This window comes from Diachasmimorpha longicaudata, chromosome 16 (genome assembly GCF_034640455.1).
Source record: "Diachasmimorpha longicaudata isolate KC_UGA_2023 chromosome 16, iyDiaLong2, whole genome shotgun sequence".
Lineage (NCBI taxonomy): Eukaryota > Metazoa > Arthropoda > Insecta > Hymenoptera > Braconidae > Diachasmimorpha > Diachasmimorpha longicaudata.
In genome coordinates, this window is record NC_087240.1 from 3,363,989 (window position 1) to 3,379,957 (window position 15,969).

General features: G+C 38.8%; 3 protein-coding genes across 6 annotated transcripts; 1 reads left to right on the forward strand and 2 right to left on the reverse strand.

The window, feature by feature from the left end:
• Positions 1 to 6,327: 6,327 nt before the first annotated feature.
• Positions 6,328 to 12,067, reverse strand: LOC135169929 (S1 RNA-binding domain-containing protein 1). 3 transcript variants are annotated; one of them, XR_010300274.1, is made up of 6 exons: positions 11,641 to 12,067; positions 11,442 to 11,515; positions 9,201 to 10,596; positions 8,287 to 8,780; positions 6,691 to 7,907; positions 6,328 to 6,614 (listed from the first exon to the last, which is right to left on the reverse strand). XR_010300274.1 is itself a non-coding variant. In XM_064135347.1 (5 exons), exons 1-5 carry the CDS (start codon positions 11,807 to 11,809, stop codon positions 7,149 to 7,151), a joined length of 2,892 nt encoding a protein of 963 aa, XP_063991417.1. In that variant the 5' UTR covers positions 11,810 to 12,067; the 3' UTR covers positions 6,328 to 7,148. The 3 variants fall into 3 exon arrangements, 2 of the variants coding, with proteins under 2 accessions (XP_063991417.1, XP_063991418.1); XM_064135347.1 differs by having other exon boundaries at positions 6,328 to 7,907; XM_064135348.1 differs by lacking the exons at positions 11,442 to 11,515; positions 11,641 to 12,067 and adding an exon at positions 10,951 to 11,426 and having other exon boundaries at positions 6,328 to 7,907; positions 9,201 to 10,592.
• An 85-nt stretch (positions 12,068 to 12,152) lies between these two features.
• On the forward strand, positions 12,153 to 13,669 carry LOC135169930 (mitochondrial potassium channel-like). The gene is made up of 2 exons (XM_064135349.1): positions 12,153 to 12,421; positions 12,771 to 13,669. The coding sequence occupies exons 1-2, from the start codon at positions 12,275 to 12,277 to the stop codon at positions 13,557 to 13,559; spliced, it is 936 nt and encodes a 311-aa protein (XP_063991419.1). The 5' UTR covers positions 12,153 to 12,274; the 3' UTR covers positions 13,560 to 13,669.
• Positions 13,670 to 13,798: 129 nt separating this feature from the next.
• Sgt1 (suppressor-of-G2-allele-of-skp1) lies at positions 13,799 to 15,604 on the reverse strand. Of its 2 annotated transcripts, none has more exons than XM_064135350.1 (4): positions 15,445 to 15,604; positions 15,226 to 15,336; positions 14,452 to 14,847; positions 13,799 to 14,167 (listed from the first exon to the last, which is right to left on the reverse strand). In XM_064135350.1, the coding sequence occupies exons 1-4, from the start codon at positions 15,484 to 15,486 to the stop codon at positions 14,060 to 14,062; spliced, it is 657 nt and encodes a 218-aa protein (XP_063991420.1). In that variant the 5' UTR covers positions 15,487 to 15,604; the 3' UTR covers positions 13,799 to 14,059. The 2 variants fall into 2 exon arrangements, with proteins under 2 accessions (XP_063991420.1, XP_063991421.1); XM_064135351.1 differs by having other exon boundaries at positions 15,226 to 15,355; positions 15,445 to 15,599.
• Positions 15,605 to 15,969: the final 365 nt, after the last annotated feature.

Here is a 15,969-nt window from a genome sequence, read left to right on the forward strand (position 1 = left end):
CCACAGCAGACCCCCACCCCCTCGTTGTCCTTCAAAACCCTCCTCTTCCAGGTTCCCCAGCTTTCCCAGGTCCTCTCCCTAGTGTTGAAGTTCCTGTATCCCAAGTCCCGGTGACCTTCCAATGCCCATCCTGTCCTCCATTCCATCCCATCGCCTGCTCATACCCTTGAAGAGCGTTCACCGAACCTCCAGACTGCTCTGTCAATGTCATCCTCTCCAGTCATCAGACGAGAGTTCCCCAATCGTATGCACAGGGATCGTCTGTACCTATGTACAGGGATCGTCCGTACCTATGTACAGGGATCGGGGAACTCTCCTACCTGGTAACTAAGTCCACCTAACCCTCGTCCTCATCGATCTCCAATACCTCCCCAGATCGTCGTCCCAACAGATCTTCAGTACGTCCCAGGTCTTCATGAAGACGCGTATTTCTCGGTAGTAGTTCTGTTATGTTGGTTGTAAATTATATTCCAGTGGAGCATAAGAATATTGAGCTCCATCCTGGCACTATATCCGGCATTTCAATTGCCGCGAGTGTGACTGCACCTGAGGTATAACGTGCACGTGTCATATGGGAATATAAGGACGTGTACGGCAGTATATTTCTTATAGTGATATCTGTCATTGAATAATGGAGGAATATCGTTTTAGGTTTTATATTTCCGCTGCATCGTTTTATTCAACGCAGTGGCTAACGAAGTGAAATATTCCTGATGTTTGTTATTGTAAATTAAATTTTATTGAACCCTGAACAACGGCTGAAATTAATGCCTGAATTAATTAAGTCATAATTAAATGGCTCAGTGAAAAATTATTGACTCTTGATATAAATTATGTCGCTATGATTTATAAATTATTGTGTAAGATAAATTTCGTTGTAATAATTACTTGTATTCGGTCGAATATTTAAACTTTTGTGAATAAAATTTTGGAGCAAATGTTATTAAAAGCTTTGACTATAATTATTTATGATCTGCGAGAAAAAGGGAATAAATTTATGAAGTGAGAGAATAAATGTTTGGAAATCGATGCGAGTGACTTTTTAGAGAGTCAGTCGGTAATTATCGCACATGTGCATCACAATATTTAGTAATCTTCGGTAATAATGACCATTATAAATGACAAACCGCTGAAAATCACTGCAATATCTCCGGCGATGAATAATGTGCATAAGTCATCCGGCAAATCCGATCATCCGGATAATCTCGAGTTATATGCTTGATTTAAATAATTATAAGACAACAGAAGGCAGTTGGCTGGGTTGTTGCTTGTGTATATACGGCTGCGATAAATACCCTTCGTGAGGAGAAAAATCCCCCGCGTTTCAGGAGGGAAAATAGCGAAACTAAATTTCCGTGAGTTCGATGTCAAAATCGTGACCGGAATTCGTATATTTTTGAATGCCGTTGGATATTTATTCTAGTCCTTGTTTCGATGGACGGTGACCTGCCACATTATGACTATTCTTAAGGGCCATTTTTTGGAATAGAAGACAACAATCATTAATAATTAACGCCCATTAATCATGATTGAGGGGTTCTTCAGTAGCGAAGTGGTAAGACGAGTAAAATTCGCTCATTTCTGAGTTCAGTTTTTAGCCAATAACTCCAAATCTAAGGGAGATAGCGGATTTTCTGTAATGACCGTTGTTATAGTACTCAATCAGCCCTACAAAAAAGGTCCTTACAAAAATTCTACCAGCTCCCTCAATCCCGAGGTATTCATCAAAAACGTGTCATTAGTAGTTACGTCCGCGCTTCAGCTGGAAAATTTTCAAGACCAAAATACGTCGCACTGAGCGGAATAAAAATCGCCGAAAATTTTCAAAAATCGTCAAAAGATGACCCAAATTTTATAACAACAAATCCAAAGGAAAATTCATAAAAATAATAAAGATACAATTTTTTTTTTGTCGCGATAAATATCGCAGGATTAGTTTTCGCTTCAATAAGTGTTTGAAACAAATGAAAAAATACCGAAAAAATTATAAAAAAAATATTATTAATGTTAAAATAGTCTCGAAGTACCGGCAGTGCTGCCTTTCCCAGGGATAGCACTCTCAATTCCAGAAAAAAGCTCTCGGTCAGAGTGAAGACCGTTCTGGAACGTGACCGTCGACCAGAAAAAAAAAATTGTCCTAATTAATTGTGAAAGTTATGCTGATTCATGTGGACCGGAAACACACATACTTTACATGGTTAGCACCATCCAAGACATATTACATTATTTTTCCGTTCTTGTCTCCGCGGGACAGTCTGGCGTCCTTCGGACGAGTTCTCATCCGGGCAATCTGATGGCAATTCTCTCTCTCTCTCTCCCTCCTCACTTGCACACAGTGTAAGGGTCAATGATCCACCAGGAAGCCAATCTATTCACGAGACTAAAACTGGGCTGACGTCTATAGAACTTTCCTCCCGTACTCATCCAATATCTCGATGCCTTCTGCACGTCCGTTACATAACGTGACGTTTTCCTTCGCAGATTCTCCAGTGAGGTGAAATTACTTCTGAACTTTGCTGCAACTTCCATTGCACTTTTACGGAGAAATTAGCATTATTCGGCTGCACCGGGCATTCATCACGGAGTGTTACGTACGTCGGTCCGCATCGAGGGAGAAATTTGTTTATGACAGTGGATTAATTTATGCCTCGATCGAACGGATAAGTTAATTTATTAGAGAACTTCGGTAATTTTTTTCGAACCCTATGATATGGGGGAAATATAGCGAGCGGAGTTGCACGGAGAGAGAAAAATCCTTTGAAAATTACATACCTGTTCCGTAGTTTTTACTGAATACTTTTTTGGCTGATTAATTACAGGTAATTTTTCAAGAATTTTTCTCTCCCCGTAATTCGGTTGAGGGAGAGCTATTATTCAGGAAAAATTGTGGTATCGACTGATAATTAACCGATCAAACAAAAATTATTTAATCAATCTAAAGTAATCACTAATGGCTGAGGAAAATTTTTAGGGATTTTTCCGGAGCATTTTGAATTTATTCTGAATTTTCTTTAAAAAATAATGTTAGTGACATTTGAATTTTTCTAGTCACTTTCGTAATCGTCAAATGAACTCAAATTCGGTCATTTTTACTCCATATTTTTCCGGGAATTTTCATTTCGTTTGAGGCAATGAACTTACTGACGGAACCACAACACCGAACGCGCCTCCAGTTGTGTAATTGAGCAATAAATAATGATTGTTGTTAAACTGTTCAAAAATGCAATTAATCTTCTGAATAATATTTCCCATCGCCGACATCAACCCCTCGATTCCAAGCCATCTATTTCCCTCCAGATTTACACTAGATTGCGCGGGTCGAAATTTGCAAGAGCCCGTATATCTGTACCCATGGTTTCCTTTTATTCCATTGTACGCTTTCCAAATCCACACGGTGGATATACAACTATGCCGACTATTTAAATATCGATCGCTCGACGCAGAGGATTGGTTCTGGCTGTCTGTATGCGAGGTAAATCACGAGCTTGTCCTGCAATTGCAACTGCCTCGCCAAATGGTGAGTCGGGGAATTCCGTTACGTAAAAGGAAATATTTGTTAAAAATTATGGAACTCAAATTTAAGTGGAAATTTCATGGACTCATGGAATTGATTCTGAATTTCCTGGACCACAGGACACATTTCGCGGAAAATTCACTCAATTTCAGAATTTTAATCCGCAATAAAATAATACATTATTAATTTATTCAAATCTATCATCTTCTGTGAACATCCGGTGTCTTATTACATTGAATTGTCAATAGAATCGAAAATTCCACGATTTTCTTTGTCCTCAAAATTCAAAAATACAGTGACCAGAATTTTCTGATGTTCTATTCATTTTCAGGGAACGATGGAATGAAAATTACAGTTCTCTTTGAGTTTTCCTCGAAATTCTGAATTTTCAATGTTACGATATTCTAAAACTCCATTAGAATACCAACACAATACAAATCCCCCCCCCTCCCGGCTCCCCCGGGGGGATTCAGACACATTATCAAACGTCTATCGTAATTCCTACCAAAAAATTAAAAAAAAAACTGTGCAACGTTAGGGAACAATTCCCCCACAATTTCATAAAATTTTCCTCACCACATTTCGCTCCGAAAAGTCTTTCACGCAAGAAACACATAATTTAGATTGAATGAATTTTTTTTGCTTTATTTTTTTACATATTTTTCTTTTCGTTAAAAAAAATTCCCTCCCCCTACATTTAGTTTTGATAAAAGTCCCTGCGCACTCCGATGGTTTAACTGTACCTAGAGAGTCCGTGCCTTATCATATGCAACGGGAAATTGAATATGTCTGTGGTATGTGATGCGTTATGATCTCGTTCAGAGATAAAATGTGCGATTTACCAGCGTCTCAGGGTATGAACCAAGTGATATTCCGGGAATACCGAGGACATTTAAACCCCTCGGATGGGTAATGACTGGTCAATGGAAAAGATGAATGAAACAATTGTTCGTAGTTTCCCCAAGTGACATGGTGACAATTAAACCGGATAATGTACGAGTACATATGAATTAACAAATAATGTTGAGCCTGGGTCAACACGTACTATCTTTTCACCGCTCTGGCCCCAGCAGTCAACGACGCGGTAATGTATCAGCCCTGACCCTTGACCCGTTTTAATTACTCCCTCGTTATATATCTCCCCAGCATGTACACAACTAAGGTAAACGACCCCATATACTGGCCTCAGCGATCCACCTAAGTTGGGGGGGGAGAGCGATGAGGATGGAAATTCGTTTCGGTTCGAAAAGTGAAAAGTCCTCGGTGCTTTTATTTCACGAAAGCCTCGGCGTAATATATGTTTTCCTCGAGGAGAACCTGTCCCGCGAACAGATCGATTGATTTATTTTATTGCGGAAGTGGTTATTCAGGGGAATTCAATCGGTTTTTTCCACGGAAATAATCCAATTCGAAGCAATTGGAGCTGAACTTATGGAACTTCATGATGTTTACGCGTAGAGAAGTGAATAATGAGGTTTTTTTTAGAGAATGAGGACAGCAGTTGTTGCTAATAAATCAACAATTTGATTTGGAATAAATTTTCTTTTTTAATTTTTCCTATTTTTTTTTGTCTTTGAAGGGAAGTTTTAATTTTTTGTTAATGATAAATTGATTTATCACTTATTTATGATTTTAAAAAATTGTTATTTAAAAATACTGGATGTTAATGTTATGAGAGCTTAATTCAATAAATAAATTAAGGGGATTTTATTTTTTAACGAGAATTTTGACATATTTTTCAACTCAACACGTGCCAAAAATTTCCCCCGATCTTCCGCCAGTCAATACCCGACATACAAATCGCGGCAGTTTTGTAGCCTTTCCGCGAAATTCTCAGTCGTTCCCGTAATCCTCTTAAATGGCCCCATGCAAAAATGCTCACTTGAAAGTGTCCGTCCTTCGCGCCGGTGTTTCGCGAAAGTGATCAATAAAATTTATCGATTCGCCCCCTCCGATGCAGTTTGACTTTCTAAATCCTCTTCAACGGCTATTCTGAATTTCAAAACCGCCTATGTCTCTTGCAGAAAATGTTTTTATTTACAGCCGCATAATAGGGGCTCAAAATTGCCGGGGAGTCATACCATTTACGGAGGCAATTTCAAAAATGATTGATCGATTGAAATGGATATTACAACCTATGCCATTCCACAAGATTGAACATTATTTTTCCTCGATGGAGATCGTATTAGAGTTTGTTTCCGGAGTGTTCGAAAGACGAGGTACTTTTCAACGTTCAGATTACGTCGATGAAGGAAATGGGTGCGTCGCGACGTCGCGACGCCAACCCCGTTGATTTTACCGTTGTCGGAGACTTTTACCACCCGCGTCTGGGGAATTCATAGCCTTCGTGTGAATTATCAGAAAAGCTATTGGAGAAGATATTCTATCGTTATTTCTCGGTTTTACATTTTCTGTGGGAATTTTTATCTTTAGATTTTTTATGCTAAAATTATTGGACAAGAATTTTCTGAATATTTATCGCAATATTTTTGTTTCAAGTCGAGTGAGTGCTCTTTAATCAAATTTGTGAATCATCATAAAAGCTGTTGAGAGAAAAATATTCGGTTGTTATTTATCAATTATACATTTTTCGTACGAATTTTTATGTGTAGTTTGTACATTGAAATTATTCGGCACGAATTGTCGGGGATTTTTCCATATTTCATTTTATTTTGAATTGGAAAATTCGAGTGGGGAAAGTAGCCAAAAAATTTTAGCTCAAAATTGTTCTGAAAAAAAAATTTTTCAATCAAATTTATTGCAGGAAGAATAAAATTGGGAATTCATAATGTTCGTGTGAATTATCAGGCAAGTGATGTTGAAAAATATCGTTTTTATTTAGTAAGTTATTATGTAAAATAATAAAACAGCAATTGAAAATATTTTTTAGTGCATGTGGATGCACACATTGATCCCATATTCGAACCTTACAAAATATTCTCACAATAGTAATTTATGGAATGAATTTTGGCTGACAGCAGGGTGAAGTTGGATGGAGAGGTCACTTGATAACAATTCACAGCCCTTAGTGTATGCACGTGCACCTGGTGGTCCACGTCATCAACGTCAACTAATCTCCAACTTCATGATCAATAGAAACCTATTGAACATTTGTTCCTTACAACAAAGAAAAAATCCAGAAATAATATAATAAGAAAAAAACAGGCTACAATTACCTCTTTATTGTACTTTAAAGAATAAAAAAAATCAAGTCATTAAAACCCCTTCATTGACATTAATCCCCTGGGGCTTCACTCCGTCATAATAGTCTTCATTTTAACGCCAATTCTTCGCTCCCTTTCCAAAATTTCCTTTGATTGACTCACATGTAAAACCTCTTCACGTATTCAAATGTCGACGAAGGTAATGACCTAATAATCAGGTCCTCGCAGCTCCTCAAACTCAGATTGAATATTAAAATATCATTGGACCACAACCAATAAAAAAAACTTACTATCAACTTACCCGATTTAACTAATTAAATCTATTCTCTTCGGTGCGATTACAGTTTAAAATTTCCCACAAGAAAAATAACTAAAATAATTACTCACATCCTCATTACGCAATAATTGATGACAATTTTACAATGAATCAATGTTCACTTAATTTTAATAAGTAAAACGATTTTTAATCACTAGCAACTGCTGATTAAAATCAATCCAATGCGTCCTCGCTTTGCCTCAATGTTCTGCACTTTAACATCAACTCTTTGGCCAATTTTCAATGTCTCCCCCTTCAGTTGGCTCACATGGATGAGTCCATCCTTACCCACCCCGATATCGACGAAAGCCCCAAAATGCGTGACATTCCTGACTTCCCCACTCAGTGCAGACCCAACAACCAAATCATCCATGCTCCTCAAGCTCTTCCTGAACAATGGAACATTATTCTGACTCCTGATATCCTCATCCCTGGCCATGGTGAGCCCCTTGATAATAATCTCCAGCGTCGTCTCATCAGTTTTCAGTGCTTTCGTCAGAGTGCCATATCCTCGAGTGGCATAAGCCTTGATGGACGATATAAACGATCTGGTCCCAATGTCTTTGCAATCGAGTCCACAATCCTTTATCAGTGAAAGTGCAACAGCGTAGGACTCCGGATGAATCCACGTCTGATCCAGATAATTTAATCTATTTTTCTTTGAACGAATTGGTGATTTTGCCTGGGCCGTTTCTGGCTGAATTCTGATGAATCCAGCGCACTGTTCAAAACTTTTAGCACCAATACCTTTGACACTCATCAACTGATTACGATTGACAAAGGGCCCATTCTCCCTACGCCATTCAATTATATTCGCAGCTTTTGTCTCTGACAAGCCAGCCACTCGTCTCAGTAAACACTGGGAAGCTGTATTAACATCTACTCCGACGAAACTGGCAGCTTCCATTACAACCTGGCAAACAAATATGAAAATGACGTTAAGTGTACTAGAGGAGGAGGGGGAAAAGAATAAAAGAGTTGTTTCTGAAGTGATACAGCAGCTGAAAAGTATTTCAGGTGAATAAAGATGTTATTTCAAATGATTTTTAATTTATTTCAGGGATGAATATATTAATTTTTCTGGGGAAGGTACTTTATCGAACTATTGTCCACCAAAAATTTCTAAAGAAAAATAAAATCGACGCGTGTGAAATTCCGACAAACTAATAGACCTTCAGTAAAAATCGATTAATAGATATTAATTACATCGTATTTCTGCCTGAAAATAATTTTCCTCTGATTTTTAAAGTTCTAAATGACAAATACTAGTGAAAAATTTCAATCTCGCATACCTCATTCAATTTATTCATGAGCTGTTTCTCCGGCAAATCATGCTGGTACATTCCCACCCCAAGATGCTTCGGCTCAATTTTCACAAGCTCAGCAAGTGGATCCTGCAGTCGTCTCGCTATTGATATCGCCGAGATGACATTGTAATCCAATTTTGGAAATTCCGCTTTAGCCTCCGTTCCACAACTGTACACCGAGGCACCAGCCTCATCCACAATTGTGTAAGTTACATCAAGCGGTGCAAATATCCCGGACTGAATGATATCCGAGAGAAATACCTCAGTCTCACGACAAGCTGTTGCATTACCCAGTGCAACAACATTACACTGATATTTACGTACTAATGTACAGAGCTTATCCACTGCAACTTCACGGCCTTTTCCATCTTTCATGTGTGGATAAATAGTCGATGTTGCTAAAACATCTCCCTGCTGAGAGACAACAGCCAGTTTACAGCCGTGAGCGAAGCCCGGATCGATACCCAGAACCACTTTACCTAGAGAAATTCCAAATGAAATTGAATTTCATGGGAGTGAATACCAGAGATTTTTTTCTAATTAGTAAGATTAATTTTAAAAATTTATTAGCAAATTCAGACCATCACATATTTTCTCTGAAATTTTGTTACGTCATACCATTATCAATGAATACGATCCAATCACTTAGTTTTATTTTTCCGAATAAATTGATAAAATGATACGGAGAATAAGAAATAAAGCATCTGAGGTGCGATTAATTTATCGATAACTCTAGAGGAAGTCTCGATTTTTTATCAATTATTTTTGCTTTGTTTGACTATTATTAAGCATTTCTTCCTTTGTTAAACAATAAACAATATATTTTATATTTTACTCTCTGATCATATTTTTAAACTAAATAACATATCTAATTTTACATTTAAAAAATCAGTACATACCCCTGACTGGAGACGCCAACAGCAATTGTTTGACGTTCGTAGCGAAGACCTCCATGGAAGCTTCCTCAGCCTTCTCATTCATCTCAGTCCTGGCTCTCCTCACCATGGAGGGCTTCATCGACTTCTTGTAGGCATGACTGAATGCCTCATTAATCATCTGGCAGTGAAAAGCCGAAGTCCCAGCTGCAGCCCCATACAACTCCATCACAAACCTCTTGATGGACACCTCAAAGAAATCTGGTACAATCAGCTTAACCGTTATGATCTTCTGTGCCTCTGCCCTGTTGATCGCGAGGATGTGATGGGGTTTTATATTTTTCTCCGAAATACTCCAGTCATAATACATATCATATTTATTCTCCTTATCATCATTTTTAGCGTCAGTTCCTTCCGTTGTCTTTGTCTTCTTCGTCTGTATCTGAACGGAAATTTTGTCGCGTAGATCATTGATCTTATCGAAAACACTCTTGTCCTTGCTGATGACATCAGCCATGATGGAGACAATACCCTCTTTTATCTGCTCTTCATTCTGAAGTCCGTCTGTCGAAGAGTTTCGGAGCGTCTGCAGGTGGGGAATGGGTTCTCCTCGCAGAATGGATTCAGCAATGGGAGCGAGCCCCAGGTCCCTCGCTCGATCGGCTAACGTCTTCTTCGTGGTCTTGTAGAGACTGTGAATTTGCTCCAATGCATTCAGGGACTTCAACGACTTCACTATATTGTGAATCTCTGGGGTCCACTTGTTTGCCTTCTCAATGGCCTTTATCACAGTGTTTGCCTTGTGCTGGATCTGCTTGACTCTATCAAAACTCTCCTTTATCCGTCTCAGCTCATCGGCGTCTAGGCCACCAGTGGCTGCTCTTCTGTACCTCGCTATAAAGGGCACAGTGTTGTCGGCTGTGAAGAGTTGGGTAATCACTTGAGCAACTGATCTGGCGACTCCATGATGCTCCTGAATATAGTCCACTTCAGACCAGTCGCAGTAGGATTCCTGTTTTTGGGGGGCGATGGTGGAATGCTGGGGATAGCTGGCCACCCTGGGAGTTGGTGAGATAATTCTTGCTGGAGGGGCTGATGCTACAGTTGATATTGTCCCCGTCGTTTTTCGTTTTTTACTGAGCAAACCTCCCATCGCTGCTGATTCCACACTTTTCCTTTTTCTGGTTCTTTTGGTGACTTCCGAGGGCGGAAGGTCGATGTCCTCAGACACCGATTTCTTGACGACTTTTTTTCTGATTCTGGTTTTTAGGGGCTTCAGGTCCTCGTCTGAATCGGAGATCACGTGGACTGAGGACTTTGCCTTGGATTTTGCTCTTGACTTTGGAGGTGGAAGTGGCTCATCTTCTGAATCTGATATTATGATGGTGGCGTCTTTAAGACGACGAGCCATCACTCCTGCCTTAGTAATCACATTGTAATTGGTCAATATTTTGAAAAAAAGGGTTAATCTACTATGCAAGTCATAAATGATTAAATAATCAATTAATTAATCACTGAATCATCAAATAATTGATCATTTTTGGCTTATGAATTGGTTCAAATTGATTAAAAGGAAACTGCAAACAAATCAGATTTGATCATTCGACGGAAAGAACTGAAAACATTTTCGAAAGCTCAGGACATTGATCGACCATTTTACGAACAAGTTCTGTTATTTATTTTTAACATCAACTTTCTGTGAAAATTTTACAGTCTCCTCTTAAGGGAATATTAACAGAGGAAATCAATAAAGTAAGGTTATGGAGGTTGATACATACTGAGGACTGGGATCACAGGATCGGGACAACACATCTTGGATTCCAAATCTCACAAAACACTTCACTCAAACTATTGGGAACTTTAATTCACGACTAAAACGTAAGTCAGGTTCGATAAAATTTGGTAATCGTCCTGGCAGTAGCTAGAGCCTTCAGTTCAAATGAGGGAACTGTTATTGTCGTTAGGGACAATTAAATAATCCCGAATGATTTAGACGGAGAGGACGATGAAATGGTGGCTATGCTTCCACAATTCGAATCATAAAACAATAGACCGTAATTAAATATTCAAGTGGGCATTACTCGGTATGAAAATACCTGGTGAGCACACATTGGAGATAGTCATACTAGGAAAATAGTGATTACAAAGCACACACTGCGGTCGTGAAAAAATAATAAAGGTATCTGGGTCTGAATGAGGCTGATGAGGCAAACTGCCAGCTCTTTGACTGAATGAAACTAATGAAACCAACGAACGTAATTGTACCTTATCTCTCTGCTTCTGCAACACGATCCACAAGCGATATCCGCCACTCTCTGCCCTCCACCCTCGACCACTTGCTGAACACAAAACAATAATGGCGCATTTTCATGGCCGCGATCGTGACGACACGTCTCCTGGGTGATGCTAAGCCACCCGGGTGAAAATCCCCTGCACCCCACGACACTGAATGCACTGCACGTACCGAACCCGATGGACACTCCGGCCCCTAACAAAGGGGGACGCCAAATACCAAGATGGCGTCTGTAATTGGCGGCAAAGCGGGTGAACACCTGCTGTAGCAAGTGAATCAGCTTGTGTGCACCCCTTTGTCCTCCAGACAGCCATATTGGATAAAATGACGCCATCAACATTAGTTAGCTTCGCCATTATAACTTTCTTCACTAGCGAGACTGTCCTAGCGTCCAAAAACGACGCCATGACTGACCCCCTTCCCCCCAACAACCGATACTTTCCGCACAGATTCACAGAAAAACCCGAAAATAAGTCGCGTTTAATGGATAAAAGGTGAGATTAAGCTGAGCTAATTACGACTACATGTGCAATTGTTAATTGTACATTAGTTTTTCAGTTTAATCTCAACAAATTCCATTTTTTTCTGAGACGACACTGAGAAGACGCCGGGAGCCGGCGGGACGACTAACTGCGCCATCTACAATGGTGTATTCGCGCCTGCGCGGGCGACGCTACGAAGCACTGCGATGGAGGGGCTGGGGTCAGTGATGATTTAAATTATAACCTACGAATGCCGCAGAAAATATTCGAAGGTGAATTAAAATTAAATTCGGATATTCATCGGAGAGAATTGATTGCTGAAAATGTCAGGGCAGTCGAGAAAACTATTCGAGGCTTTGACGTCGAGAATCAATCGTTCACCACTGTTGACAAGTGTTGTGGAGGGTGCTGCTGAAAAAGCTCACCATCTGCAGAATAAAGCGACTGAAAAATATGACACCTTAGTGAAGGTAAATAAAGCACTTTTCCCGGAAAATTTGGGAGGAATGTGGGTTCGTGTAATTTGGCAGTTTTTAGTGTTTAGAAATCATTAGGGGAGAGCCAGTTAAATTCGATACTGGATTTATTAACATTAATAATTTATTGAATAAATCAAGAGAATTTTCGTGAATGCAAAGTACATGATCTCCTGGGAAATTGTTTACATTCAACTGAATTTTCAACTTTTTCTGAATTTTGGGTATTTAAAGACAGGAAAAAAGGGGATATTTTGCCCAAAAATAATTCACTTGGACGTCGATTAGTTAATTGAACATAATTACAATTTGTTATCACTATGTCTATTAATATTATTGTCAGCATGTCCATGGAAATACGACAACAATAATCCAGGACTTCCACAAGGCCGCCCTCCAGCCTTCTCCTCCTATCCCCGTGAGACTGGTGAGCTGGTGGAGATGGTACCAACAATTAACAGGTCTCGAGGACGTCGAACTCGCGAAGAGACAGGTTATAGCCGTCCAGGATAAACTGTTTCACTGTCAGGACCAACGAAGGGACCTCATGCACCAAGCCCGAACCATTGCTGAAAAGTTGAAGGACATTTATGGAGAGCTGGTGCAGACAAAGAGAGAGGATCCCAAGTACGTTCAGTTGACGATAATGGAGAACAAGGGTCTGCAAGATCAGAACAGGATCATGGGACAGTTACGTTTGTTGGAGAACGAGGAGAGGGATCATTTCACTCAGTTGGCAACTGCTATAAAAGAATATCAGGACAGTCAATCTATAAATGCACAAAAGTACAAATATTTATCGATTCTCGCATCAGCTGGGATAGCTGTACTGTCTCTTGGAGGATCGATGATTTATAATAATCGAAGGATAGCTGATGTCAGGAATGTCATCGCCACCGGGCAAATTAAAAATGAAACATTGTTTCGAGAGTATTTTGATTCTTTCGAGAGAACTGTTAACAAACAGCAGGGATTTTTCAGTTCCTGGAGAAATGAAACGACTGCGTCTAAACCTACACCTGTGGTGATAAGCTCACCACCTCAACGTACGTCTAAAATTGTAGACGATAAAGTTATAATTGTAGGAGCATTGCTTTTTGTATGTTATGTTTTAGGTAGAATCACTTCGTGATTGTTGAATTTTTATTGGAATTTATGGAGACCTGCCAGAGGTTTGAGGTGTAATATAGATAGATGTGATGAACGCATTTGTATATTGTAAAATAAATTGAATTATGAATATTTCTAAACGTTTTATGATCTCCAAAGTCGAGTATGGAAGTACCATAATTTCCCCACATCCCCGGATGGTTCGTACGCGAGCGATTTGACATCGGAATTACTCAGACGTTTTGCAATAATAATGCAAAATGAACGATCGCATGCTGTGTTGGAGAATCTCCAGCACCAACGCTTCTTTATTTACAATGAATTCAGCAGTACATTAAATGTGTAATTTACAAAGAAGTCATCAGACTCAACTGAAGAACGGAAGGCATTATTGAATACTTCAAAAATAAAAATAACCAATGACATAATGAACGAGAAGAAAATGAAAATGTTTACGATGTTGACTTGAGTAGAGTCGATGATAGTTCTGAGACGTTGAACATGAACTGTACAGTCTTGGCTCTACGAATCCCATTTTTTCCATTCTAAGCCATCTGGGGGCTTTGTCTCCACTGTTGTATTGCCAACTTCGTTCCAGTTCGTGCTGAGAACAGTTCCACCAGACTCTAGCTGAAATTCAAAAATTGAAATATCATTAATTTTGGATTACATTCTAGTAAATAATTTTTTTTCTGCAAAAGAAAATCTGTTTGATTTGCCCTTTTACCAATTGCACATTAATTAGTTCATTAACAAAAATGTTGGAGACAGGAAATCAGAAGTAAAGTGATTTAATAGAAATCCTTTGACTTACAATAACGAAAGAATGATTTTTGTAATTAATTTGAATTTAATTAATAGATGAATGATAATTGGTTCTTAAGCGTGTTTGATTTATTGACATTTCTACTCACAAATGATTTATTCATAGCACGTCTGACTTCATCGGAGCCGCCTTTATAAATCTTTTGGAAAAGTGCATTGAGTGCAGCATCCCCCTCAGGTTTTTCCTCCTCCTCTTCCTTTTTGATTTCGTTTTCCACTCGATTCCAGTCTTTGGGTGTCTTGCTGGATGTTGGATACTTCACTGGATCATCATTCATTATTGCAGCTGGTATTGGCTTCGCAGTTACTCCAGCTACCGAACTCCCTTCCAGGGCAGTCCACCTCAGTCCATCGCGTTTCTTGAGCTTCACTTCGATTTTTGATGGAACCACTTTGTACGAACACTGGTCTGGTACGATGGGATGGGCTAAATCCAACTCCAGGCTGTATTCACTACCAGAAGGCAATTTGGCAGATACACTGAGCTGATGATATAAATAAAGAGATCGAAAGTAAATTTCTCTTTCTTGATTTTTATGTAAAAAAAAATTAATTACCAACTAATTGGATTGAGACACAAAAGACCGTTCATTTTGAAGTTTGAAATATTGAGATTAGAATTGAATTTCAGATTCTTCTTGACAAAAATCTAAAACCGTTTTAGTTCCTTTAACGTGAAAAACATCTCCAGAAACTAAATGTTGAAATAAAACTTGAAAAATTGTTTATGGAATGCAGGTGGAGAGTTCCTCGTCAGACTCAATAATTCTTAATCAATAATACGATTGACTGAACTAAACATTTGTTGCTACGTAATGTAATCTACCCTCAGGGCATGACAGACTGTAAAAGCCAATACTTACCATTGTTTCGGTGTAATTTATCTTAATATTTTCTGAATTTTTAGCAAGAATTGTAATAACCACGAATGACTCTGTCTGATACCAGTCATGTTTGATCTTTGGGGTGGGCATCTAGAAAATAAAAGCGAATCTGTTGAGAGAGACGATAATTTCAGAGGTTAGGATTTGTATTTCAAATATCTTGATGATATATGTAAATATCTTCGTGCAGTTAGTTACCTGATTATTCTCCAATTTGACTTCTCCCTCGGTACTCGCCATTATGAAATTTTGTATCAACTTGTAACGATTATATGAACTATGTAATTCGCGTTGAACAATATTGCGTGACAGTGCACGAATACAATGAATCGGTTACCTTCTCATGGACGAGGAGATTCGAGAATATGCTCGATTCCTTCCGTATGTAGATAACCGACAGGTAATTGGTTTTCGCAAAAAGAATTAATTCTATTGTTTGTAATACGTTTGTACTCGTTTGCAGTTACCTTAAAATATGTCGTTAGTTTCTCATTTATTTCTAAATGAAGATATATTTTTTATGGCGCTGAGTGTTGTCTTGCGGCCGTTGTTTAAAAATTTATTTTTTTTTAAATAAATGATCAACAGTGAACTCATGATTCATCATCTTGCGAAAAGCAATTACCTGTTTATCTGTAGACAAATATTTTACAGACAATTTTTCTCATCAATAGGAAGCTAATGAATAATTTCATCTCAATTATTTATTCTGGAGTGAGAACG